This window comes from Acomys minous (assembly GCF_964271855.1).
Source record: "Acomys minous genome assembly, chromosome: 3".
Taxonomy (NCBI): domain Eukaryota; kingdom Metazoa; phylum Chordata; class Mammalia; order Rodentia; family Muridae; genus Acomys; species Acomys minous.
This window is the reverse complement of record NC_140485.1, coordinates 146,274,786-146,302,367: the sequence shown is the minus strand read 5'-3', so window position 1 is coordinate 146,302,367 and position 27,582 is coordinate 146,274,786. Positions and strand designations below refer to the sequence as shown.

The 27,582-nt window shown below is 37.8% G+C and overlaps 1 protein-coding gene across 1 annotated transcript in view; it reads left to right on the top strand.

Moving 5' to 3' along the window:
* Positions 1-27,582, top strand: part of LNPEP (leucyl and cystinyl aminopeptidase) — an 89,958-nt gene that overhangs the window by 54,125 nt on the left and 8,251 nt on the right. The window contains exons 7-18 of the mRNA XM_084777467.1: positions 514-668; positions 3,152-3,265; positions 4,861-4,992; positions 11,760-11,891; positions 12,938-13,098; positions 13,308-13,396; positions 19,878-20,061; positions 21,327-21,483; positions 23,957-24,141; positions 24,972-25,133; positions 26,237-26,377; positions 27,007-27,088. Coding sequence (XP_084633593.1) covers positions 514-668; positions 3,152-3,265; positions 4,861-4,992; positions 11,760-11,891; positions 12,938-13,098; positions 13,308-13,396; positions 19,878-20,061; positions 21,327-21,483; positions 23,957-24,141; positions 24,972-25,133; positions 26,237-26,377; positions 27,007-27,088 — 1,694 coding nt within the window. The remainder of the gene's footprint in view (positions 1-513; positions 669-3,151; positions 3,266-4,860; positions 4,993-11,759; positions 11,892-12,937; positions 13,099-13,307; positions 13,397-19,877; positions 20,062-21,326; positions 21,484-23,956; positions 24,142-24,971; positions 25,134-26,236; positions 26,378-27,006; positions 27,089-27,582) is intronic.

Genomic DNA, 27,582 nt, shown 5'->3' with positions numbered 1-27,582 from the left:
TGCCAAAATCAAGAAACATTGTTAATGCTGTAAACATTTTATTTAAGATCATTTATAATCTATGTGTGTCTGAACTTGGACTTTACTTAGAAAACTTACAAGTTTTGGGGTTGTAGAAATTCGCGTAGGGCTCCATCTGGAGTTTGACAGACAAACTTCCAACAACTTTCTGATTCAAATGATTAAAAAGCACGTACTGGGAGCCCATGAGAGAAAGTGTGCTGCTGGCTCTGAAGAGCATAATGGGGCTCAGCCTGGCTTTGACTTGCTGACTCAGATTTGATTCATTGTGAAGGGAATGAGCTGTTTTATCCTTTTTAGGGGACAGTGGAATTGTCGCTTGTGAGAGGATTTGATCAGGTCCCCTTCGGCTTGCATCCAGGTGCAGAGCGTTTACATGTAGGAAAAAGACAGCGGGTCATGCAGGATCTCACTGCCTCTACTGCGCAAAGCATCTCAACTCAGGGACTTCCATAGGTAAAAAGTTGATCTCTTCTCTCTTGTCATGTCCAGATTTGGTGGCCATTCCTGACTTTGAAGCGGGAGCAATGGAAAACTGGGGCCTGCTTACATTCCGGGAAGAGACTCTTCTGTATGACAATGCCACTTCTTCAGTAGCAGATGGAAAGCTGGTTACCAAGATCATTGCTCACGAGCTGGCACATCAGGTATTACCAGCCAGACCATTATGTCTCACTCCCTAGAGTTTAGGAAATAACTGTATATTATTAGGTACATTACTATTCTGTGGTTTTGGTATTGCTATTATATAAAAATGATGCTTTTTAAACACATTTAAAACAAATAACAATGGGAAATATTTTCTGTTAGGACTTCACATTTAAGACATTCTTACATACGTTATCTCATCACAAGTGTGCTAAGGTGAGTGGTAACCTTATTTTACAGGTATAGAAACTGAGACTTAGTTCTAAGAAATGATTTGTCCAAACTCAAACAGCTATTAAATGGTACCACCATTGAGCCTTGAAGGATGACTGTATCATCAGATTATCTTTTTTATGACTCCAGTGGTAGGACCAAGCCCAGGACTTTGTGTTTGCTAGATAGTGCTGTATCACTGAGTTAAATTCCCAACCCTAGAATAACACTTTTCCCTTAATAGTACATATCTGTGTCAAATCTAGAAACGACCAGATGCTCAGTGTAACCTTATAGTATAGAACTTTCCCCTCAGTTACACTGTCTCCCACATTAAGACAAAACCTTCTTATGGTGTAGCTCAAATTTCTCCTGCCTCAACTCTTGGGTACCAGATCATAGGTGTGGTCACCACACCCAGCTTCCTAACAATTCTTGAATCACAGTTGTCAGGACCAAATTTCTTTTTCTGTTTCCTGCTAGAACTGGGCTCTCTATTAATATGGGGAAAGGAGCTTTATCTCTTACAGAGTGAAGGAATTCTTTGTATAAGAAGGAAAAAAGAAAAAAAAATATCCACGAGCATCTCCATTCCCAGCACGTTGTCCATGTTGTGCTCTGGGTACAGGATGCTTTTCCATGGTTTCAGGAGCTGTGAAATGCAGGACTTGAAGGAAGTCTATAAAGTGCTGTGGCCAGTTACCTCTGTCTTAAACATCATCTGTAGAGGACTGTGACCCTTGTAAGAACTTCTTGGCAGCTGATATATGCAGCATATATTTACTGCTATAAATGAACTGAAAGGAAAGTTGTTTCTGTGAGGTTCCTTCTAACCCTGTTATTTCTGAAACTACTCATTACCTCTTAGACTATACCTCTTTTTTTTTTTTTAGAGAATAAAGTAAACTTTATTTTAGTAAAAAGTACAGAAAAAAAGACACACATTTACTACTTGTCACATTACACGAAGAGTTAGCTGAGTTATGAGTGTATAATAACTTCAGATAATTACAAAATTAATAACAATGACAATGCAGCCGACCATCAGTTATCCTAGTGTTGGATATGCACTGTACACGTTAAGTCCGTGCATGTTGTGTATTCCAATGGTTCTGAGATGACCTTACACATTGGGCTGATGCTTTGCAGGTGATGAGCTGCTTCTGAACAAGTTAGAATACATGACCATGCTCTTATACTGATTTAGTAGCAGGATGTTATGCTTTCACTGTAGAACAGCAAAGATGATCTCAGCATGGATGGCACCAGTAGTCTGCTAAAGTGGACAGCACAAGATATCATAAAGCCTCATAGACTATACCTCTTATTTTTTCTTTTGTTCAGGGCTTATAACTTATCTTCCTGTTCAACAGATTTTCTAAAATAATGCCTTTGAAGAATAAATGATTGCAACTCTCAAAAATAATTTTGTTTTATTTTATTAGTAATCTTATTTTTGCTACTAATGTGACATAAGCCCCAGACCACATTGACAAATTTGCATACCCTAAGACCACTTTTTAAAAATTATTAGTATAATGTATTCAGATTGTTATCCCCTCACTTGTATCTTCCCGTTCCCACCCTCCCTCCCTCTTCTGCCCTATTCCCCTCCTCTAGACCTCTGACAGAAGGGGACCTCCCCCCACCGTGTGACCACAGCACATCAGGTCTCCTCCTTATAGCCTGCTTCCCCTTCCTCTGTGTACTGCTGGGTGTTGATTGCCAGGTTTCTATAAGAATGTTACTTGAGTTCTGTTGTGATTCATGTGTCTTGAATCAGGTAATGGAGAAACATGAAATCCAGACCCTCTGACAACAGGAAAATCTTTATGTGTCATAGGTGATTGTGTATATAATGGGACATAATATTACTAACTTGATATTATATCAGATAATTTTATTATCTGAGAAATCTCACTTTAATGAAACAGATGAAAAATTTCATTACCTATATAAAGTGATGTATATATATCATGTTAAAAATTCATACATTTTCATATATTTTCAGTATTTTAATAATAGATTCGCAGTCCTTCCTTTTTTTCCCATTCAGTTAAGGTAAAATGTTGAAGTTTTTATTTTACTTCTAAAATAAATTTATATAATTTAAAAAATACTTTGCTTTCTGGTATAGTTTGGATAAGTTTTATAAGTCTTTAATTTGAGATATTTTAATGTGATTATCTTCAGTTACCCTGACAGTGCATCTAGTTAAAGAGTCCCTGCAAGCACCTGTCACACTGGTCACTAGCTGTCTCTCTTACAGTGGTTTGGTAATCTGGTGACAATGCAGTGGTGGAATGACCTGTGGCTAAATGAAGGCTTCGCCACCTTCATGGAGTATTTCTCTGTGGAAAAAATATTCAAAGAGCTCAACAGTGTAAGTACTGTGGATTGCTTGTTTGCTTGTTGTTTTTGCCCTCTGAGGAGGGAATAGCCAGGTTATAAGCTGTAGTTACCATATATTTTCTATGCATTTGAGGAAATGATACTTTTTAAAGCTTTAGTAGAATCTCTACTTCTGGGGATTTAACAGTGAAAATGCCACTCCTGCTTTATTGATGTATTTCATTAAAAATTGAAATGGTTATATTTTTACTTTAGGATGAATATTTCAAGTGCTACATTTTATTTTAACAGTATGGTTCTTTTCTTTGAAGGATAAACCTGGAAAACGTGTTTTGTTAAAAACAACAGCAACAACAAAACCATCAACTTAAGGGCTGGAGAGTTGGCTTAATGGTTAAGAACAGTTGTTGTTGTAAAGGACGTGTGTTTGATTCCTAGCACCCACCACTAGCTCATGTAGCACACAGACACATGTGAAGGCAAAGCACTCACATACATAAAATAATAAAATATAATTCAAAAAATAACTTAAGAATCCTTTGGTTAAAAAAAAAGGAATCCTTTGGTTAAAGAGAAATGAAATGAAGACTGACTCCTCCAATACTGCTTTTCATTTTGTTACTGAGTGTATTCTTCTTAAACAACATATAAGTTGCTTAAATAAACAAACAAATAAGTTTCCTTTGCTGTGTACAAGCCACACATTTGTTCCAAAGACTGGAATACCACCCTGTTATAGAGAGGCAGTGTGCTATGAGTATGTCATTAGCATTTGGAGGTATTTTCTGTACTCAGACCTGCTCAGACATAGTAGGGCATTTTTGACAGGTACTGCTGAAGTAATTCAAGTGCTATTGGGCAGCTGAAGGAAAGCACGAAACACGGGCCCCTCAAGTTACAGGAAAATCTCCCACATAGAAATGTTTCAACCCTAAAACATTGTGTGAGTTGCTGTTAGACTCCCTCCATCCACTGTTCGGGAGCTTGCAGGAGGAAGGCTGGAGAGTGTCCAGGCTGACATTTCTGCTTGGTTACAACTGCAAGTTACTTTTAGTTGAGATACTAAGTAGGTAGTTTAAACCATCTGTGCTTTTTAACTAAGCAATGAAATACACAGTTTTACCACTTGGGGGTGCCCAGAATGCTTAAAATTCTCATATAGATTCCAGGGACACTCTTGGCTAACCTCTCAGTGCTTTCAGAATAAGAGTTTTACTTCATTTAAAATAACCTTAACTAAGAATTGTAACTGTTTTAATAGAAAATTAAGGCAAGGAACAAGTTTCTGCTCTAAGTTTCAAAAATACCCTTTAACCTATGTTGAATATTTATGTTGGATATTAAGGTTTGGAATTTGCTTTTGGTAGTCACAGATTCTTAATTACAATTGTGCTCTTCTTTCAGAAATGCTGGTTTTTACATCCCTCAATTCTAAGTGCAGCTTTAAATTTACATACAATTTGCATACAGTATATTTTCATCTGTTTATATGCTGAACTTAAGTGTGCCCAAGTTTTTTCCTTCTGTAGCAATTTGTATAATTCGTATAAATACTATAATTGCCTTTATACTAGTCATGACTTCCTACTGCTTTATTTTATTTTATTTTATTTTTATTTTTGCTAGTATGAAGACTTCTTAGATGCTCGATTTAAAACCATGAGGAAAGATTCCTTGAATTCATCTCACGCAATATCATCATCTGTTCAGTCTTCAGAACAAATAGAAGAGATGTTTGACTCTCTTTCCTATTTTAAGGTATTACTGTGCACAAAGAAATATACTTTTCATAGACTTCAAACTCAACTTTGTAAGTCAGTAAACAGCCTAATTCACATTAAAGATTGAATAAGGGTTGCTTTTGAATATCCTATTAAACTTTAAACTGTTTAAATTTTAAACACATAAATGTTTAAATTTTGCTCTTAACTTTTGTGAGTGTTTCTTTCTCTGTCTCCCTTTTAGTTACTGTAATTAGTATCCAGTCAGGAAAGTAGTTCCTATAAGAATTCATCTTTCAAAGTTTGTTTTCTCTATTGATCTACTAATAGTACATGTGCTTAGAAGGTCTGTAGCAAGGTCCTTTATTGTGTTACTGAGAATCAACGTATTTTCTAGAATCAAGATCACCAACACAGTTATGCAAAAAAGGTATTTTAATAATTCACAGTTACTCTGCAGGATGTGAAGCCTAGACAGCAGGTTCATGGATGGAGAATAGGAGCTCTGTTTGGATCTGAGCAGGGCAGAGGGCAGAGGAAGCGTGGTACTGTGGTACTCAAATACATGATGTTGAAACTGATTGGCCTTTTATGTTTGGTTGTCATATTACTTGGCTAGTAAATCCCTGTGCTAGATAGTGAAGAAAATGCATTAAACATGTGACAGTGGAACCCATATTATGAAAAAGGTCAAAATTGGGTAGTAAATACATGTGGAAGAGTAAGAGAGGTTATATGTGCTGAAATAGTACAGAAAATGTATGCATGCTAAAGAGAGACTCTGGAGGAAATTGAGATCTGAGCTACCTCTAAGAACACAGGTCACAGGGTAGGGCAGGATGGAACAGTGTTTCTGCAGAGGAGAGCCAGGAGTGCTGATGGCTGGGGTTTCCTTCAGAGGTGGAGCCGATGTCAGGAAGGTAAGAAAGGAAGCCTGAGCCCCAGCTACAGGAGGTCCCGGATGCAGTAAGAAATCGAAGCTTTTCTTTTAACACAGGCTGGCCTGACTAAACTTAATATTTAGAACATTTACATTGGACTCAGTTTATTAAGCATATTCAAGTAGAGAGAAAGCAAAGAAGGACATGGCACTGGAAATCAGACATGCAGTGCTGAACATTTGAAATGAGTGACCATAACAGTGGGAAGAAAATAGGTCTAAAAATAAAGTCAATTTTTTTACTCGGAGAACTTAGTGACAGGGTAAGACAGAGAAAGAAGAAGGCAGAAATATTTTCCATATTCAAGCCTGATAAAATAATAGTACTTTAAACAAAAAATCAGGAGTGTAATTTGCTCTAAAGTTACCATCATTAACCATCTTATGAAAAATACTAAAAGGAAAAGCACAGAAATAAGCAATTCATAAATTTTAAAGTACATGTCATATTGAGTAATGGGAAAAGTTCGCGCTATCCGGCCCTGGCATGAGTCAGTCATTTCTTCAGCATATCCATGTTGTATATGCTACCCTCCTGTTCATCACTAAATATCATCTTAATTGTCAGATTAACTGGCTCAACTAGGGATTGTGGTCAAGTATTTCTTATTTCATTTAGTAATGATCCCTAATACACAAGAGTTGTGTAGTTGCCAAAGTAAAGGTATGAAGTGGTCCCTTTAAGTGACTAGGTCAAAGTTCTTAAGTTTATAAGGAAATAAAATCATAGGCATTTCTTGCTAAGATCTCATCTGGACTACAGTAAAATACTTTGAAAGAGACCATATTTAAATGACTTAGTGCAGTGTGATACTTAAAATTATCTTATTTTTAGGAATTATTAATATTATATATTCATTCATTCATTCATTAAATGTGTTATTGGAGAAAGCATAGTATATAGAAAGTTTTGTGCTATGTGATGTCTGTCATCCGTTAGGGGTCTTGGAAAATATCCCGTGTGGATAAGGAAGATTCTATATTCCAGTTATTTACTATACTGATTTTTAAAGCCCATGCTTGAATGGTCAGTAAGGAAACATTTAAACCATGTGTTCTATTGCTATACAGAGGGTCAACAAAGTTGCTATTTCAAGACCTGTTATGACAGAGCTCTGACACCAACCATCCATCTAAAACCAGAACTCATACGTCTGATCTTGAGATTTTAGTAGCATACCTAACCCTGACAATCTGGTATCTGTTTATTTGACTAATATCCCACATCACTGAGGAAAATAGAACACAGAATGTTTAAAAGATTTATTCCATTTGTTCTTCATAGTCACCAAGCCACTGATGCAGGTTGCCTTGTCCATGTGGTTCGTTCGTTAGCCAGTTTTGAAAGACCATGTGCCAATCACTGTTCTACATGATGGAGATTCTTCAGGAGACAAACAGGGCAACATTTCTGTGGAGTATCCATTTCATGGTTACAATATAGAGGTAGCTATTAGATAGACAAAAGAATGAATAGGTGCTGTATTAGATGAAATAAAAAAGAGAAATTAAAGTAACAAAGAAAATGCCATTTGCTATTGCACTGCTAGGGAAGGCCACTTGTAAGGAGGCCATATTGGCTCACAGTGACAGTTAAAGTATAGGCCCTGTGTGCAGAGAAGAGTTGATAGCACAGTGTTAGAACACCTTCCCTTTGATAGTCTACCCACAAGGCTGTTCCCTGCCTGGCATCTGGCAGTCCAGTTTGGGGCAGTTTGTACTGTTCATGATGAAAATTATTTACTCAGCCTACACTACACCAAAAATGTAGTTATACTGAGTGTCTACTGTTCTTTGGGAGCTTTAAATTTGGTTATATGTGAATAAGAAGGTACTTCTATGCTAACCCTTTACTGCTAGGCAAAAGGAACAAAACAAAATTTGGATCCTGAATTTCTTTTTCTTTCTTTCTTTTTTCCTGAATTTCTTTCTTAACAGTTGCCCTGGTTAACAGTGTTCTATACATTACCACAGTGTGCTAAAGGAAAGAAGTGTGTCTTGTTTACTAGGAGAAGGCTCAGGGACATTGAGGACTGCCATCTTTTAGACTTTGTAACTACTCCTTGGCTGATTTTACCTTGAATCTTTTCATTGTGCTAGGTTATAGTTATTATAATTGTGTGTGTGCCTATCAGCTGAGTTGTGTGAATCCATTTAGTGCCGCATCAAAGCTGGGACTGATGTTAGGAAGCCCAGCACGGCTTAAGGTAACAGATTGCTTTTCATGTTCAAGCATGAAGTGGGAGCAGGGTATTTGGAATAGAGTAAGCAAGGGAAAATAGATGATGTCCACAGAATTATAAGGTGAAGTCATCATGAAGTGGAATATGTGATAAGGACCTTTGATTCTAGGTGAAGAAAAAGATTTGGCCAGGGAAGTATCATGATACATCTTATTTTAAAACTCATGTCAGGTGTTTAACAGCAGCACATGGACCCAGGATGATTGATTAGGTGGTTGTCATAGATGGACTATGATGGTCACTCATATAGTTAGTTGGACCTGATAAGTGTAAAAAAATAACCTATAGCATTTACTGATAAGTCATGTGTGGAATATAAGAGTAAAGTAAAACATAACATTAACAACTTTTTTCTTTTTTAATATATTTTATTAATATATTCATATTACATCTCAATGGTTATCCCATCCCTTGTATCCTCCCAACCTCCCTCCCTCCCATTTTCCGCTTACTCCCCTCCCCTATGACTATGACCGAGGGGGACTTCCTCCCCCTGTATATGCTCATAGGGTATCAAGTCTCTTCTTGGTAACCTGCTGTCCTTCCTCTGAGTGCCACCAGGTCTCCCCCTCCAGGGGACGTGGTCAAATATGAGGCACCAGAGTTCCTGTGAAAGTCAGACCCCACTCTCCACTCAGCTGTGGAGAATGTCCTGTCCATCAGCTAGATCTGGGTAGGGGTTTTGTCCAAGCACGTATTGTCCTTGGCTGGTGCCATAGTTTGAGCAGAATCCCTGGGCCCGGATCTGCCCATCATAATGTTCTTCTTGTAGGTGTCTAGGACCTCTGGATCCTTCTATTTCCCCGTTCTCCCATGCTTCTCTCACCTAGAGTCCCAATAGGATGTCCTCCCCTCTGTCCCACTTTCCTGGTAAGTGAAAACTTTCATGGGACATGCCCCTTGGGCTAGTGTGCAGATAAGTGAGTATATACCATTTGACTCTTTCTGCTTCTAAGTTAACTCACTCATTATGATCATTTCTAGTTCAATCCATTTGTCCACAAATCTCGGGAATTCCTTGTTTTTAATAGCTGAGTAGTATTCCATAGTATAAATGTACCACAGTTTCTTTATCCATTCTTCTGCTGAGGGACACTTAGGCTTTTCCAGGTTCTGGCTATTATAAATAAGGCTGCTATGAACATGGTTGAACAAATGTTCTTGTTGTGTGCTGGAGCATCTTCTGGGTATATTCCAAGGAGTGGAATAACTGGGTCTTGAGGAAGCCCTATTCCCAGTTTTCTGAGATAGCACCAGATAGATTTCCAAAGTGGCTGTACTAGTTTACATTCCCCCCATCAATGAAGGAGTGTCCCTCTCTCTTCACATCCTCGCCAGCATGTGGTGTCACTTGAATTTTTGATTTAGCCATTCTGATGGGTGTAAGATGGAATCTCAGAGTTGTTTTGATTTGCATTTCCCTGATGACTAAGGAGGTTGAGCATTTCTTTTAAATGTTTCTCAGCCATTTGATAGTCCTCTGTTGAGAATTCTCTGTTTAGTTCCGAGCCCCATTTCTCAATTGGGTTATTTGGTTTTGTGGTTTTTAATTTCTTGAGTTCTTTATATATTTTGGATATTAGACCTTTGTCAGATGTAGGGTTGGTGAAGATCTTTTCCCAGTCTATAGGCTGTCGCTTTGTTCTCTTGACAGTGTCTCCTGCCTTACAGAAGCTTCTCAGCCTCATGAGGTCCCATTTATTAATTGTTGACATTAATGTCTGGGCTGTTGGTGTTCTGTTCAGGAAGTTGTCTCCTGTGCCAAAACAGCTTTTTTCTAAGGGTCAGCTTAGACTAAGTTTCTATTCCTGGGATCCACATAATAGAAGGAGAGAACAGCTCCTGAACACTACCTTCTGGCCCTCACATTCATATTCTCTCTCTCTCTCTCTCTCTCTCTCTCTCTCTCTCTCTCTCTCTCTCTCTCTCTCTCTCTCTCTCACACACACACACACACACACACACACACACACACACACATAATTAAATTTTTTTCTCTCAACAACTGAATATTAAAATTGTCATCTACTGAAATGTAGAAGACTACTGAATAAATAGAATTGGAACAAAGAAAAAAACTGAATTTTTAAGTATGAAATGTATGTTAGACCTACAAGTAGAGATACCAAGTTGTATTTGAGTCTGGAATTCAGAAGTAAAATCTAATTAGGTATATAAATCGGGGGGTTAAAGTCCCTAAAGTAGGGAGCAACTAGAAAGCAAATTTAGATGGAGAAAGAGAGAGGCTCGGCTGTCTAAAGAGCAAATGGCAGACACAGCAAGCTCTAGTCGTGGGGAAATAAGACTCAGCTAAAGATTCTGATAGAGCACTGGATTAGAGGTAAAATTGGGAGCAGTACCCAGAGCTGGGTGCATAAAGACTTTCAAGCAGGAGTAGGCAATCATATCAACTGCTGTTGGTGCCTTATTGATAAGGTGAGTCAGAAAACTGAGATTGATCTGGCACCAGACCAGGAAATTCACCAGTGACAGTGATCATTGCTAGTAGAGTAATGGTTACTCTGTAGTTCAAAAGAACATGAGAGCAAATGCAGATGACTGAAGAGTTTTACTACAAATGAGCAGCAATAACTAGTGTGATAACTAGAGAAGGCATGAAGTTAAGGAAAGATACATAGTCAATAATGCATACATATATGTATTATATAGTTAAGAATGTTAATTTTGTTGGTGGGAATAGTATAGTATAGAGGAGAAAATGATATAGGAAAAAAGATGGGACTGTTGAGAACATGAATGCTTAAATTTATAGAATAAGTACAGCTATAGAATGAAAATTGGATATAATAGCTATAAAATGTATCTATCTTAGCTACATTTTTATCACAAGTAAAGTTCATATAAAATACTGTGTTTAGTGCCTGCTGCTAGGCAATGTTTCTGTAGTTGCATCTTTGAATTGTTCACTCAACTAGCATTCAGTATAGAAGAAATATTCATATACCAGATACATAAAATAATATCCATTGCTAATCATCCAACCTGACTTCTCTCTCAAGTCAGAAAATACACCAAATAGGTATTTGTTTCCTGGTTGGAAATGTGATGTGCATGTGAGGTAGTATATTATTGCCTGAATACTTACAAGCCTGGTACTGGAGTCTTGGTGTGTGCTTTATTTCAGCAACATGGGAGACTAAAATTAGAATGTAATTACTGCCCATTGAGAGATTTTGAAAGCTCTGCTGATTGTGTCTTGCTCAGTGTTTGTACATTGGTACAGCTAGCAGTATAAGCACTGGAGGTAGACTAAGAACTACCATAGAAAATTGGTCTTATGTTTCTATTAAGAATATACAAATGCTGGCAATTTCAATACTGACATAAAAGCAAAGTAAACTGATAGGACACAAAGAATGGCTCATGGTCAATTTATTGAGCACAAGAATCCAACTCCCTTTGCTAATGTTTACATCTTTAAATAATTGTGTTTGAATATGGTCTACATCTATGTGTACAAGACTAATAATGTAGTAGTATTATGTTGTATATATGAAATCAACGTGTTGTAGAAATAGTATATTTTCAATCTTAGATTCTTTATTCTATGGCTTGTAATAGCCTGATCTTTTCTTCTCTTTTTCTCAATTTGTTGAACAGGGAGCTTCTCTCTTACTGATGTTGAAAACGTACCTTAGTGAGGATGTGTTTCAGCACGCTGTCATTCTATACCTGCACAACCACAGCTATGCATCCATTCAAAGTGATGATCTCTGGGACAGCTTTAATGAGGTAAGTAAGCTGCACAACTCCATCCTGTCTACAAACTGTAAGAGGTCCTCCATTTATATTTCTATCGCATATATAAATGGTACCAATGATAGTTATTTAAGAGAGAGAAAAGGATAGATTATTGACACGTCCATTTTCTGACAAGCTGTGTCATTAGAAGTTATTCTTCAGAACAGTGTATGAGCCCAGCTTGCCTGTGCACATATGTTGGCTGCACAATTGTGATAGGCTTCTAAGTTTGTTACTCTGATCTAGATTGGTGATTGTATGTACTTTGCAAGATCACAGATATATCTGAGAATCTGATTTTTAAAAAAAGTTCCTATCATTTGCCTCAGAAAAACCACATGCATGTAAAACATCACACAACGTTTCAGAGTCCTATGGGTATTGGGTCAAGAGCCCTTGCTTTGTGTGTCTCTTTGCCCACTCTGGACAGTGATGCTTTTTCTAGTATTAAGTTTTTGCCCAGAAGATAGACCTTCCCTACTGTTCTGTTTGAGAAAAGGAATTAATTCTTCTTACCTAGCACTTGCTTCTGTATTTTTTTTTCTCTAGTCATATGTTGGCATTCCAATTGAGAGCCATCACTATTTGGTTCACAGTCACACATATCTTGACATTTGGAACATATGCCTGCCTTTATCACTCACTGCAAATAATGGTATTGTCCCACCCCAACCTAGTTTCTAACATTATTCTGTTTTTTCAGCATCCGTATCAAAATAAACGCTAGTCTCTTCATTAGTGCTTTAAACTTCTCAGCCCCTTCTTCCCAGCCTCTGGTCCTAAAATAAATAGGTTAGAGCTGTGAGAAAGGTAAGTTCAGTGCTGCAATAAAATTGGGAAGCATTGTTCCAAACTTTTGTACTTTCAACAGCTGTGTAGTTATTCAGGTAGAGCCTGCCTTAGTGATCTAATAGAGCAGGTTTTATGGTGATGTGATAGCTAGAATTTACATGTATGTATAATCCAGAAAAGTAAGCTAAATCATAAATTTAATCTTCCTGCTTTAAAGAGACCATTAAAAATTCTTAATTTCATAGGTCACAAACAAAACACTAGATGTGAAGAAAATGATGAAAACCTGGACCCTACAGAAGGGGTTCCCATTAGTGACCGTCCAGAGGAAGGGGGCTGAGCTACATCTACAACAAGAACGGTTTTCTCCAAGCATGCAACCAGAAAGTCAGGCTTCGGGTGCGAGGTATCAGCCCTTTTTCTTCCCAGCCTGTCTTACTCCCACCTTCAGGTATAATAAGGATTTTAGAGGTTTTATACCATCATTCTTGTGAAACCTGATGTCTTCCCTCTCTGGAATAAGTTTGGAAACTTCCAGTTACTGTCCCAAACCACCAAGACCTGATGTAACTGAAATTACGAAGAGAGCTAACCTTCAATGTTTTCCTTCTGCAGCCACCTTTGGCATATTCCAATATCCTACGTCACTGATGGAAAAAACTATTCAGAATACCGATCAGTTTCACTACTGGACAAGAAATCAGGTGTGACTATAGTTAATACCTTTCTCATAAAAAATTACTAATAATGTAATTTAAAATTTTTGAACATAGTACAGATAATAGATTACATTTTCCAGTGTGCACAATCTCTCATCTAGTGTCATAAATCGTCATCCAATACTTGAATACAATAAGACCAACTCTTTTTTTTTAGTTAAATATAAAGAAAGCTTACTGTATTTTTCTTATAATAGCATTATATATATTATAATTAATTCACATTACATACCTATTGTAATACTCTTGCTGTTATCTTCCTGTTTCTACCCTCCTTCCTTTTTCTGAGAGCTGAGAGCTGTATGGAAGAGTTGGGGGATGTAAGTTGGGGAGTGTCAGGAGCTCCACAGGGACACTATTGAGGCTGGCGGATTTGGACCCAGGGGACCTGCACAAAAAAAGATTTTAGACATCTACCTTTTTTTGGTAATGAAAAATGGAACAAGGAACTATCATAAGAAGATAATAAGTCAGGATAGTGATACAGGCTGAGTATCTTATTTTTAATATTTTATTAATTTATTCATATTACATCTCAATTGTTAGCCCATCCCTTGTATCCTCCCATTCCTCCCTCCCTCCCACTTTCCCCCTACTCCCCTCCCCTCTGTCTTTACTTGAGCTTCATTGTAGCAAAATAGTTCAGATTTTTAGATTATTTTGAGTCAGATTTCCAGATTAAGAATATTCTACTAGTAAAATCTGTGCAAATGGTAGAAAATCTACAATGTTCCCAGATTTGAAATACTTTTGGTCCCACGCTTTTCAGACAAGGGATAGTTGCTCTGCACATGTTTGTCCATATAAACTATTAAAATACAATTTCAAAACATTTGTAAGATACATCTGTGATACTACAAATATTGTTCTTTTCATTTAAATCTCCAAAGAACATAATGCCCTTGAGTTATGTGAGAATCATTAATGGATACTTTAGATTTGTGGAAAAGGGAAAGTTCTTGTTTAGATTTAGATCTGTTTTCAAGACTACATTGATAGGTGAGTAAAGCCCACACTATGGTTCTCTCATTACCACTTAACTGGGTTTTAGATGTGGTGTTCAGCCTCTCTGAGCCTACTCTAAAATAGGGTTGTGATAAAGATTCTTAGAATTTATTCATATGGAACACCTAAAATAATGTTTGATATATGTTAGGTCCATATTAGACACCATAACTGATGAGTGCCCTTAGGCAGTGTATCCACATTACATGAGTTGTGGGGATACTCTGCTCGTCCTTTTATGCTTTTTTATCATTTGCAATTTTTTCTACTTGAAATCATGTACATACAAGTTTCTTACCTTGTCTTTAAAAACATATGTGGTAATTGACATAGTCTATCATTCTTATCGGCACATGATTCATCAGTTGTCTTTATTAAAATATTCCGTAATAAAATATAGATGTTAAGCTTTTTTTCTATTATGTGGATTTTTTTTTTTTTAATCAGAGCTTTTCAAAATTGAAGTCTGTTACCTTTTGTGATCAGGTACTTAAAACTCAGTTACTCTTCTGTGTGGTGTAACAGTGGAAGCCGCCAGCTTCAACATATGAATTTGCCATTGTTTTGTAGGCTTACTATCGCAGAATCACAGTAGCCACACAACAGTCTCACTACTTAAAGCCTTGGGAGCAGAAAATGATCCCACTATCTCTTTGATTAATGTGTGAAAAAGTGCTGCCTTCCCTGGTGAAACAGAACTCTAAACAGGAATTCTTAAAGGGGCCCTCTGGCCCAAGGAAGAGGAATCACCTTCCCCTCTGTGCATCCAGCAGGGTAGTCTAAATGCAATGCAGCATTTAACGAGAACCAATAAGGAAATTTTGCAAATTTTATAATAGCATTTTTTTTTCTAGGATTAGAAATAGACAGTGAGAAAACTGCTTCTGTCAGCGCTTTAAAAAGCTCTGTTTATATGTGAGTGTGGTAAAAATGTTTGAGATTCACGATGTATAAAGTAGCTCCAATTTCCTTACTTATCCCTTACAATAGTCAACTCTTAGTTGCGATAACACTATAACAAATAACTTAAAGAGGAGAAATACTGAGTTAGCTCATAGTTTGACAAGTTTCAGTTATTGACATTGGGAGAGGAAGAGGAAAAGAAAAACACTAGCAGGTTCTATCGGCCACACCCTATACCTCACAATGGTACCATTCTCTACCAACTCACCAATGAGTCAAGCACTTACTCCTTGGTGATTAAACCGAGCTTTGGGACTGAGCTTTGAACACTCGAGTGTGGAAGAGACACACACACGTGCCTTAGCCTGCCTCCCCCCCCCACTGTGCTCTCTCTTCAGTCCTGCGCCTTTCCTACCTCTGCCTCCTCTCCCACTCTTTCTCCTTCCATTCCCATCTCCATCTCCGTTACCCCTTCCTCTGGTTTTGCTGCACAGAAATTTCCTCAGCGCCCTGACCAGGCCATACTGCACGTTGTCTCTAAGCCTTTCTGCGTGCTGTTGTCTCTCCTTGAAGAATGTCCTGACTCCCCGCTCCTTGACTTCGTGCTGTCCATTCCTCAGCACTTAGCTAAGCCATGGCTTGTGCCAGGGAGACTTCTACATCACAAGACCAGGTGGATTTCTAGTTTATAGTCCCAAATATCATTTTGTTCTTACCACTCAGGATATTCTGTAAGTACTGTACACTTGGGTCTCTCCCCATGTTAAATTTATCTCCCATTGAGGGCAAATGTTGTGGTTTATAAGTCACATTAATGAATTTAGACTAGTAGGCACATAAATAGTTGCTGAATGAATAAATGAAATCATTCAATTTTAATTTTGATTATAGAAACTTCTAAGGACAGAACATTTAAAGCCAAATGAAATGTCTTATTTTCCTTCACTGGTAAGACTCGTAGTCAAAGAGAATACACAAAAGGGATAGTATTGATGAGTGTAAGCGGGAACTGGCCCACTTTGATGTAAGTAGTGTGTGCGCTCTGCTGTTAACAATGCAGTTCCCCCGCGGGTGTGCTGCTTTAATTTCTGGCACTCAGATTTTAAGAGTATATACTTAAAATACTCTATCTTACAAGAAAATATTTGAGCTGGGCAAGGCCAAGGCAAGTGGTTCACTGTAAGTTCTAGGACAGCCTGGTCTACAGAGTCCAGGGCAGGCACAGCTACACAGAGAAACCTTGTCTTGAAAAAACCATGAGAGAGAGGGGGGGGGAGAGAGAGAGAGAGATGAGAAAGAGAGAGAGGGAGAGAGAGAGAGAGAGAGAGGGAGAGAGAGAGAGAGAAGGAGAGGGAAGGAGGGAGGGAGAGAGAGAGAGATGAGAGAGAGAGAGAGGGAGGGAGGGAGAGAGAGAGATGAGAGAGAGAGAGAAGGAGAGGGAAGGAGGGAGAGAGGGAGAGAGAGAGAGAGAGAGAGAGAGAGAGAGAGAGAGAGAGAGAGAGAGAGAAACATTTATCCCTAAGGACAGCTGAATCATCTTGGCTCCTAATGCCCCAATCCTAGTTACTTCCAACTTACTTGCATTTTTTTCTATCCTCAAAATGTAGCAGAGAAGATGACTTTAGGCTTATTTTATGTCGTACAGCGTCACTGCACTACAGGATCCTCTGGTTTCCTAAGTCTACAGTAGGGCTCCAGGCTTAGTTTGCTAGTTCAATTGTGTGTAGTAGTTGAGTTCAGTTAGTATCTTTGCCACCTTTTCCCATTTACATTATTTTTTAATATTTGTTGCGCATAAAAACAGGCTAAGGGGGATAATTTTTTAGGTTTGCTAAAATTTTCTACTTTGTCCTTCCTACCTTTCTGTTATCTATATTTTTTTTTCAAACCTAAGGTTTGAAAACCTTAACTGTAGGAGATATTTAATTCTAACAGTAAATGTTATGTTTCTAAAAAAGTGAATCAGCACACCAGAAAGATTTCTATGAAACTAAAAGATGTATCATTGGGGCAAAAGCAATTAAAAAGAAAAAGAAAAGAGATTTGCTAACATATCTTTGTGTTCTGTTATTTGATTTTTTTTTCCTACTTAATAAGATAAAGAGTAAAGGAAGTGATACAAAGAAGGAATGGCTTTAGAGCAGACTTGATGTCATATATTCTAATTTTATAGTAAAAACTTGTATTTTGTTTCAAGACTTCAATTTTTTTATAAAACAGTAGTTGATCTTCATACCTATTGACAAATGGCTTTTAAAATCACAATTAGATTACTTTGGGTTTTTGCCATTTAAATTAAATTGCTCATTCTTTATTTTACTATACAATAGGCTATGAAAACTGAACTGGTAATTTGTTAATAATTATAATAAATTAAAAACATATAAAAGTAGTCTCAAAAAAATAAAAGTAGTCTCATTTCATCTACATTTGAGCTAGCAACAACTTTAGGTCCCTTGTGTATAAGGTGATTTTTTAAAACAGATTTATTTATTTATTTAATGTACGAGTTGCTCTATCTGCATGTACACCTGCATGCCAGAAGAGGGCGTAAGTTCATGTTGTAGGTGGTTGTGAGCCACATGTGGTTGCTGGGAATTAAACTCAAGGCATCTGGAAGAGCAGCCAGTGCTCTTAACCACTGAGCCATCTCTCCAACCCTCATGCTGTTCTTTAAATGATAAATCTCTTTTCTCCTTCTGCTGTTGGCTGTGTTACCTATGTTTTGGCAACTTGATGACAGTAATAATTTGAAATATAATCCCAGTGTATTTCTTTTCTCTACCATCTGGAGTGGGCCGGGTTTGCAACACAGCACATGTTCATCAGTGAAAATACTCATTATTTCAGCACTTGCTGAGCCTTCCCGATGAAATGGTTGCCTGCTTCTCATTCCTTTTAGGTCAGCGAAGACCTGGGCTTATCATGCTGCTCCCCAGGGCTTTATCTGTAAAAGCTCCATAGAAGATTGTGTTTGCTAACCCAGATGGAGAATATTAGTACTTTTTGGATTAGCTAATGATAAAACTACCATCATCAGTTATAAGTCTATTTACTATGACTCTAACCTGGAACCACAACTTCTTCCATTATAAATACTACCCAGAACTACACACTGCTTAGGAAACAGACATGAGTATATTTCATCTAACTGACCTTTCACATCTGTTACTATGTCAAGAATACAACAGAAATTAATACTGAACCTTTTAATGAAAAAGGCTGATAGTTCTATTAAGACATAATTAGAAGTATTTCCTTCTTCATTACCCACAGTATTGTCAAAATTAGAGTAATAAAAGGAATCAGATAAATTCTAATAATTTATGCTTCTAAACTTGACCAAATGTAAGTATAACTTCAAGTACTAACATATCTTTCATTTTAAAATGTGTTTCTAGAGCAATTTGTATAAAAAATTCATTATACAAGCATTATGATAGGGAAAAATTTTAAATGTTTCAATAAAGGACACTGGCTAAAGCGGGACAAGTCCTGAAATGAAAAGCTGGATATTTGAGCATTGCATATGAAGACAGTGGAAGGAAGGAGTGCGGAAGGACTCAAGGCGAAAACCCAGGATGAGCAAGCGTCATCAATACATGTAGCACAACTGTAGGGAATACTACAGTAGTTTGAATAAGTGTAGGAAAAGCATGGCAATAAATATACTCACTATGGTATCATTGGGCGTAGATTAGTTTTCTTTTTTTATAATTAAAAACATACACTTTTACCTTAAGATCAGATGATAATATATCATTCAGATTTTAATATGAACATTTTTATTAGTAATTTTAAGCATGTTGAAAATATAAGTAGTCAGTTCCTTGTTGTTGTATGTTCTCCACCCTAGAAACAATTCTCTCAACACACACACACACGTATGTATGCATGGGTTAAAAATTAATTACAATCATTCTATTATTTTGATTTAACTATTTATCTGGTGCCTAACAAAACCTTAAGCTTTTCTTAATGTTTATTCTAATGGCTATGAACTATTTTCTAACTTTTTGTTTTCTTTACTAGTAAAATAAAAGACAAAGCTTGAAATTGGACATATTTTGTATATTGCACTGGCTATTTTAGCTGCTGCTCCACTCTGCACAGTCTCCCCATACATAATTTCATAAGGCTTGTGTATTCTGATGTAACCTAAAAGAATGATATCTTAGACATGTTTTCTTTTACAAAGCCTATCCAGACAGACTGCCCTTCAGAGTGAAATGTCTGTATACTTTCAAGGAATGTTGTATTTTCCTTTTCCACCAGTGACACTTATGTCATATTATATCTAAAAAACAGATCCCTCTGCCTTCTTTGTCCTTCATTCTTTTTCCAGTGCCTGTCCTAGAGCTAATAATATATGATGAATAAATAGTGGTTAAATGAGTGAGTAGCAGCCTTCGTTAACACGACACTTACTGTACCCGCACAAGGTGTTTAGCTTCGTAAAAGAGTCATAGGTATGAAAACATATCTTGTTAAATTTGAAAAACCTAAAGTGCCCCTAATTGTCTTCTCTCTTGGTGTTTTAACTTTTCCTCTCTTCTAGATGTCATCAATCTTACAGAGCAGGTGCAGTGGGTCAAAGTCAATACCAACATGACTGGCTATTACCTTGTTCATTATGCCGACGATGACTGGGCAGCGCTAATCAATCAGTTAAAAAGAAATCCTTATGTTCTGAGTGACAAAGACCGAGCCAACCTCATCAATAACATCTTTGAACTTGCAGGGTAGAGTATGCGCAATTTTCATTGTTGTTATCATTTTTAAATGTTACTGCACTTAGGAACAATTCAGAAAACAGTTTGAAAGAACAAGTATATATTGGCTGTCAGGTACAGTTTTAGAAAATTTGGAAAATGTAAGGCATGTTCATTGCTGTAAGTAATTTTATAATATATTCAAAGCATCAGCTATAAACATTGAATAGTTAGCATAAAATAGGATCAGCTACTAGTTCAGGAGTAGTTATCAACAAGGGGGATACATATCTTGTTAAGTGAAAATGTTGTAGGAATTCAGACTTCACATTAGTTCATGAGAGAATTCTCTTCATGAAGCAGTTGGCTTCTGCCTAAGGCTTAGTGCTACCCATTGGTTGAATATCATATCATCCCTGGCGATGGAGCCTCCTTGTATGTGTGTAGCTTGCCTCACCAACCACCACATGCATTGTATAAACCCAAAGCCAAGAATGATAGTGGACTTTTGTAAAGATATCTTCTGAATAGTTTACAAATATAGATTGATTCTAGGCCTAGAAACACAAAGGAAACTCATAATTATCTTCATTTTGACTTGTGCTTTAAATATGAAATAGCCTTGTTATATCATTCCAACCATTACTGCTGTGACTTCTACAAACTGCCTGCTGTGATGGTTGAGACGGTGTGACTGCATAGCCTTGGCTGGCCTGGACCTGGACCAGGCTGGCCTCAAACTCACAGAGACCCAGCTCTCTTCCTCTTGAGTGCTGGAATTAAAGGCATGTAACACCCTACCCAGCACAACTGCTTAGTTTTTAAAGTGCGTTCACTACAAATTCAAAATAGACCTTGTCTTAACAGATTTGTCAGACTGACTTCTGTACAGCAAGAAATAAGATTTGACTGTTTTCTGATTCAGAGGTCCTGAATCAGATACCAATTCAGATAGGATTATCTCACTCCCAATCAAGTGGTAATTAGAAGTTATTAGTAATTAAAATTAATAGCAGTCATCGTTTCCAAGACAGTGTGATGCTTTTGCTTAGTCAATGGGAAATAATAGATGACTTCTGGATCCAAAAATGAGCTGTTGTATATCTTTCTGTTAAAATGCATCTTTACCTGTAAGCAATTTAAATATAATTACTCAAGTCTAACTTTGCCTGATGCTACTGTAAACTTAACTTTCTTGTCTGCAGAACTTACCGACTCACTGTAGAATTTCCTTCCGTGTATATGAAGCTATGTGTGTCTCAGTAGATTGTACTAACTATTCATTTGTTCTTTAGCCTTGGCAAAGTGCCTCTTCGAATGGCGTTTGATCTGATTGACTATCTTAGAAATGAGACCTACACCGCACCTATCACTGAAGCCTTGTACCAGACGGGCCTCATCTATAACCTCCTGGAAAAACTGGGTCACATGGACCTGGCCTCAAGATTGGTGGTAAGTCTTCTTTCTGAAGTTTCTCTTTTGGCCTACCTTTAAAATTGTTACTTACAAGTCTATTCAGCTCTTAATATCCCCCCCTTTTTAATTTAAAAAAGCAGTTAAATTCCAATTTTTTATTTTACTGGTTGTAAAATCTCTAGTCTGGATCAAAACACCATTACTAACAATGAAGAGTTGGCAAAGCTTTTATGTGAAGTAGTATTGTGTGAGTATCAAAATACAGACAATCGACTGCTGTCAAATGGAGCCGTCCGAAAAGAAGATGCTCCTGGGAGCCCTCCTTTGTTTTTACACAACATAAAATAGGGTATTTTAGAAAGTAGATGTCCTATTAATTTGCTAGTGGCCATTATAAAATGCAGCATGTTTGTATTGAAAGTATCCTGCTTAAGAGTTATTGCTGACTACTCTCCCATGGGTTACGATGCTGATAGGTAGTAGTGTGACCGTACAAGCTCCAAAGGACTCTTAGTATTAGACAGCACCTTTCTTAAAACCACTCACCTAATCTTAGCAGCTGTCACTTTTGACACTTCAATAATAACCAAGGTAATATATTAGTTACCGAGGAGTCTCTTAATGCATTATTACAAATTTAATGTACAAAAATAGCAGAAATGTATTTATTATGCCTTTGGAGGGTAAAAGGCTACAGTCAATGTATTAGCTGGTAGGGTATTTTGTAAAAGGCAATCTACTACCTGCCTTTCCCTTAGTTTTAACTGAATATTGCCAATCCATGGTGTCCCTTCCTTAAATCCATGTCACTCCTGAGTTATCTCTGTTGACAAAGCACTCTATAGTGTTTCTGTGCCCAAATTTGCTATTTGTCATAGATATACCAACCCTTAGTTTAGAACCCATAGTAACCCTGTACAGCTTCATTATCACTGGATTATACCTACAGACACTCCTGCCATCTCAGGTTGTATGAGTTGGGGAAGGCACACTAGTCAAGTACACAAAGGAGCAGACAAGACTAGTGCACTTCACTCACTTTTACTACTCTTGAAGGGCACTGGTTTCAAGGGTTTTTAAAAATATCCTGAAGGGAGGCAGAACATCTGCCTGTTCTGTCTAGCCTGATAGCAGAAGCCCTTCTCCTGTGTGTCTTTCTCTATTCTATTTAAGATTAGTCTTAGGAAGCACTTGGTACTTGACTTGTCTCTTGCTGCATCTTCATCATCTATGGTTTCAGGTGTTTGGATCCAGGGGACTGATGCGTGAGGGGCAAGGATGGGAGGGTTAGCTTCTGTCTCTAAGGCTTGGACCCTTTTAGTGCTATGACTCTTTACGTTTTTAGTTAAATACTAACTTGGCTTTAACTCATAAAGAGGGAAAACATTAAAATTCTTTTTTCAATCTTAGAACATTTTGATAGCATCAAAACTATCAAACTGTGAAACCACTTTGTAGTTAGGAAGTGGGATGGCAGGCATTTCCAAGCCCGAAGTTCAGTATTCAAGTGTATTGATATTTAATATTGGTTTCTGATTGATATTTATGTCATTATAACCAGGACACTGTACATATTAATTTGTCATTCTCTTATGAAAGCTATGTAGTTTGTGGAAAGCTATGGTTTGGTGGGTAGGGTCTGGAGGTGCATTTGAGTTGTATTAAATTGTTCACATCAAAAGTTAATGTCTAGTTTTAGTCATATTCCTGTTTTATAACTTACCAAGTTGCTACTCTCTTACATATGAAGCATTGGCGGTGTAAACCTTTGCTATAAAACTGACAGTTCTCTTTTTAAAAACTACATTAACTTAGGAAAGAACCTTCCTGGGTGTATTGGTGTATAATTAAAGCAGTAAATCAAAATGTAATATATAGCAAAGTGTCAGCATTTTTTGTTTTATTTTTAAAGTAAGTTTGTTACTGTTGCTGCATTTTATTGGATATACGATGTTGGCAGCTTACATGACATATCTCCTTATCCCCTTCCTCTTCTTGCCTGCTGTTCTTTATGGAATTAGTACTTATTGTTTAATTACCTTAACTTCAGAAGGTTAATTTAGAAACCATATGAGAAGTATATTTCATTTTATAAGAGGAAAAGGCAGCTTGAGGCACCTGCTATATAAATAATATTGAAGTCATACTCTCAATTGCTTATTTAAATGATCACATTTAAAACAACAGGCTTTTTATGAAAATAGAATTATTGTAGTAAAATATTTGCCATACTTTCAAATACATATAAAATATTTTGAGATCCTCTCTTGATCATTAGGTGTAAGGAAACTAGCAGAGCCGTGCTGTCTGATTGTGAGGTGAGTGCATAAAGCTCAGTCTAAGCACCTTCGAGTGTCAGACTTTTCTCTGCTGCAGTCAAAGTGCCATTGCCACTAGTGTTGCTGTGTGTCTCCACAGAAGTTCCTGAAAATGGGATTCCAAACTAACCTTTCCACACATTGTTTTTTTGTTTTTGATTATAAGTACCTTTAAACTTTCATCTCTGTAGACCAGAGTATATAAATTGCTCCAGAACCAAATCCAGCAGCAGACTTGGACTGATGACGGCACGCCATCCATGCGAGAACTTCGCTCAGCCTTGCTGGAGTTTGCCTGTGCCCACAGCCTAGGGAACTGTACCACTATGGCTGCAAAGCTGTTTGACAATTGGATGGCATCAAACGGGACTCAGAGGTGAAGTGCACATCTACGTAAATGGCTCTTACCATTCATCACTTCCTAAGAGAGGAAGGAATTATATCCCCTGTACACACATCCCCTATTTAATACACTGGTTTCATGACCGTTGAATTACTTCTACTTATTACTGCCATGGATTTGAGCATACACATTTTAGCTCTTGCAGACCTGATTTAAATTCTTTTGGTATATATCCAAAAATGGTATTGCTGAATCATAGAAAATGTATTATTTGTTTTGTTTTGGTGTGTGGGTCTCTCCCTCCCTCTCTCTCTCTCTCTCTCTCTCTCTCTCTCTCTCTCTCTCTCTCTCTCTCTCTCTCTCTGTGTGTGTGTGTGTGTGTGTGTGTGTGTTCCAGAAAACCATCTCTAGTGTTAATCCTTAGAAACACCCTATTTTTGAGACAATGGCTTCCACTGGCCTGGTGTTCACGGAATAGTCTAGATTGGATGGCTAGAGAGCCCCCTGGAATCTGTCTGTTTCTGTCTCCTGAGTGTTGGAAGCTCATGTACCTACCAACCCCTTGACTTTACTATGTGGTTTCTATAGATCAGACACAAGTACTCATGCTTACCTAGCAAGCTCTTTTGATAGAACTATTTCCCCTAGCATTCACTTTTAATTTTTAAGGAACTTTCATGATATTTCCCATAAGAGTTTCCCATAGTAATTGTGTGATTTCATGTTTCCACTGACAGAGTTGAAACATTCCAATTTTTTACGTCCTTGCCGACACATTTTCTGGTTTTGTTTGGTGGGTTTGGTTTTGAGATAGGGTCAGATAGTTTCCTTGTTATTCTCATGCTTCGCTATGTCTCCTATAGCCTGCCGACTGATGTCATGGTCACTGTGTTCAAAGCTGGAGCAAGAACCGAGACAGGCTGGTTGTTCCTCTTACACATGTATTCCTCCATGGGCTCTGAAGCAGAAAAGAACAAAATACTCGAAGCTCTTGCCAGCTCAGAGGATGTACAGAAACTTTACTGGTATGGACTCACTCAAAGAACATGATAGAACAAAACCAAAAGATAAATGCTCTTTGCTCTGTAGGACAGGAGCCATTTTTTCTTGAGTTCTCACTGTGACTTCTTCCTGAGTTGGACAGTGTGGTGAGGAGTTCACATGAGCTTGACTTTATCTTGGGGACTGAGCCTTAACAGATATGCAGAATCCACTTGGTCCCATCTCTGCCCTGCTTGGAAGTGTCACTCTCCCTTGGCATGATGTCCTAAACTCTGTGGTACAAGATACTGATCTGTGCATGCGTACTGTGAAAATGCACACAGTTCAGAAATAGACAACTGTTGAAGTCCCTTGAGTTTATTGCTTATACTTCCTAATGTCCAGCTGGGAGCTTCATGTGGGTGAAAGGCAGGCAAGGAAGACCCAGCAGAGAGAACAGGAAGAGGCAGAGTAAGATTCAAATGGCTAAGGGAAATTCAAAGGTGCCTGCAGCTTCAGGTAGACAGTGAGAGCCGTACCACCTCAGCCTGGCTCTTCTCCTACATAAAGCCCCTCAAGTAAATCCTTACGGTCTCCTGGAGGCATCCTTGGCCCTGCCTAGACCCACTTTCTACTAAGCATTATCTTTAAATCAGTGATTAGTCTCTGACCTTAGCACAGTGTACTGTACACTTCCATTGTAAATAGTCAAATACCACCTGAACATAGAGAGTAAATTGTGAAAATATTTCTTAGGACCCTATGCTTTGTACTATTTTTCTTTGCCATTTAGTAGTTTCAGTACTGGTCTGTGTATTTATATGCACAAATGTACAGGCTGAGTATTCCTGACCTGAAAAACCAGAAAATGTACTAGTTTCCAAAAGTGTAGTAAGCTGCAGTTTTTCCTTGATCATAAATCATTTGATAACAAAGCACAAATGTGTGTGTCGTGACTAGTAAGGTGACTGACACGTGTTAACTTGTGTCCTAATCTTAGGCTGGTCCAACCTGACTTATCTTGTTAACTTGTGTCCTAATCTTAGGCTAGGCCAACCTGATTTATCTTGAGTTGATAAAGGGCTTTATATTGGGTCATCACTTCACAAACAATTATTTTGAAGGCTGAATCTGTTTTCTTCTACAGGTTAATGAAAAGTAGCCTTGATGGTGGTATTATCCGAACACAGAAGTTGTCACTTATAATTAGAACAGTGGGCAGACACTTCCCTGGACACTTGCTGGCATGGGATTTTGTTAAAGAAAACTGGAATAAGCTTGTACATAAGTAAGTTTCTTAGGGAATGACTGACTTTCATATTCTCAGACTGTGCATTTGCAAAAGGCTCATAGTGCCTTGCTGGCTCCCTGAGGTTATGATTTGTCCTAACATGTGCTTCCTAAGGGAAGCACTTCTTATGCAGCAGCTTTCTATATTGATAAGCATTACAGCATGTAACAGTGGTGTTCCACTGGGGTGCGACCCTGGTAAGCTAGTCACCTGAGCATGGCCATGGACTGTTTGAGAACAGCTGTTCAGTTGTATGTTAGGAATATGTCTTGATTGCCAAGACCCCAGTTAAGGAATCATTAGCTTGGTAGCCCATTTAGGTGCTTCCTTCTTCTCTTAAAGCAATAATGAGTTGTTTTTTTTTCCTGGGCATAGATGATTTTTGAGAACTAGATTAAAATTCTATCAGAATATCCCAAGTCTCAACCTCCTTTCCTGCATAAGTGTAAAGATGCCCCAACTTCTGAACTGAATTTCCAAAGGGAACACCCCACTCCACCTTTACACTGAAGGATTTCCTTCATGCTCTAGAATAGTGCTTTGGTTGTCAGCAGAGGCTTCATTTTTATTTTATTTTATTTTATTATTTTATATTTTATTTTTGTCTTATATTTGTGTTTCTTCAGGTTCCATCTGGCCTCCTATACCATCCAAAGTATTGTTGCTGGATCTACTCACCTGTTTTCAACAAAGACACATTTGTCTGAGGTTAGTTGCTATGTGAAGTGGCGGCTTTTCATCTAACTCCAGTCCCTTCCGTCTGCCCTCATCAGGGATAATGCCTCTACATGGAGATTGTTCCTAGATGGTCGTATGCAGCCAGGAGGTGAAGTCCTGGTTCCATCCTCAGCACGACGTGCCATCTCCTCAATACAAATCATTTTAGTAGTAATGGAATTATTTTGAGAACTCGCATTCATAATGTGATTTATGTATCAAACCTGATTTTAGGTTGACTCATGTTTTTCAGAGTTCTTTATATATTTTTTAAAATAACAAGGAAAGAAGAAGTAAGAGACATGAGAGTAGAGGCACCAGCAGGGAAGAAAGGTTTTGTTTTGTTTTTTGGATTACCACACTTGATTGAGGCAAATACCTTGGGTGGTAAAGTATAAGCTGCTTCTATACTTAACCATATCCCTCCTGCTTCCTACATGTCAGACCCTGGAGCTACAAGCACATAGCTAAAACTCTCTTCAAAA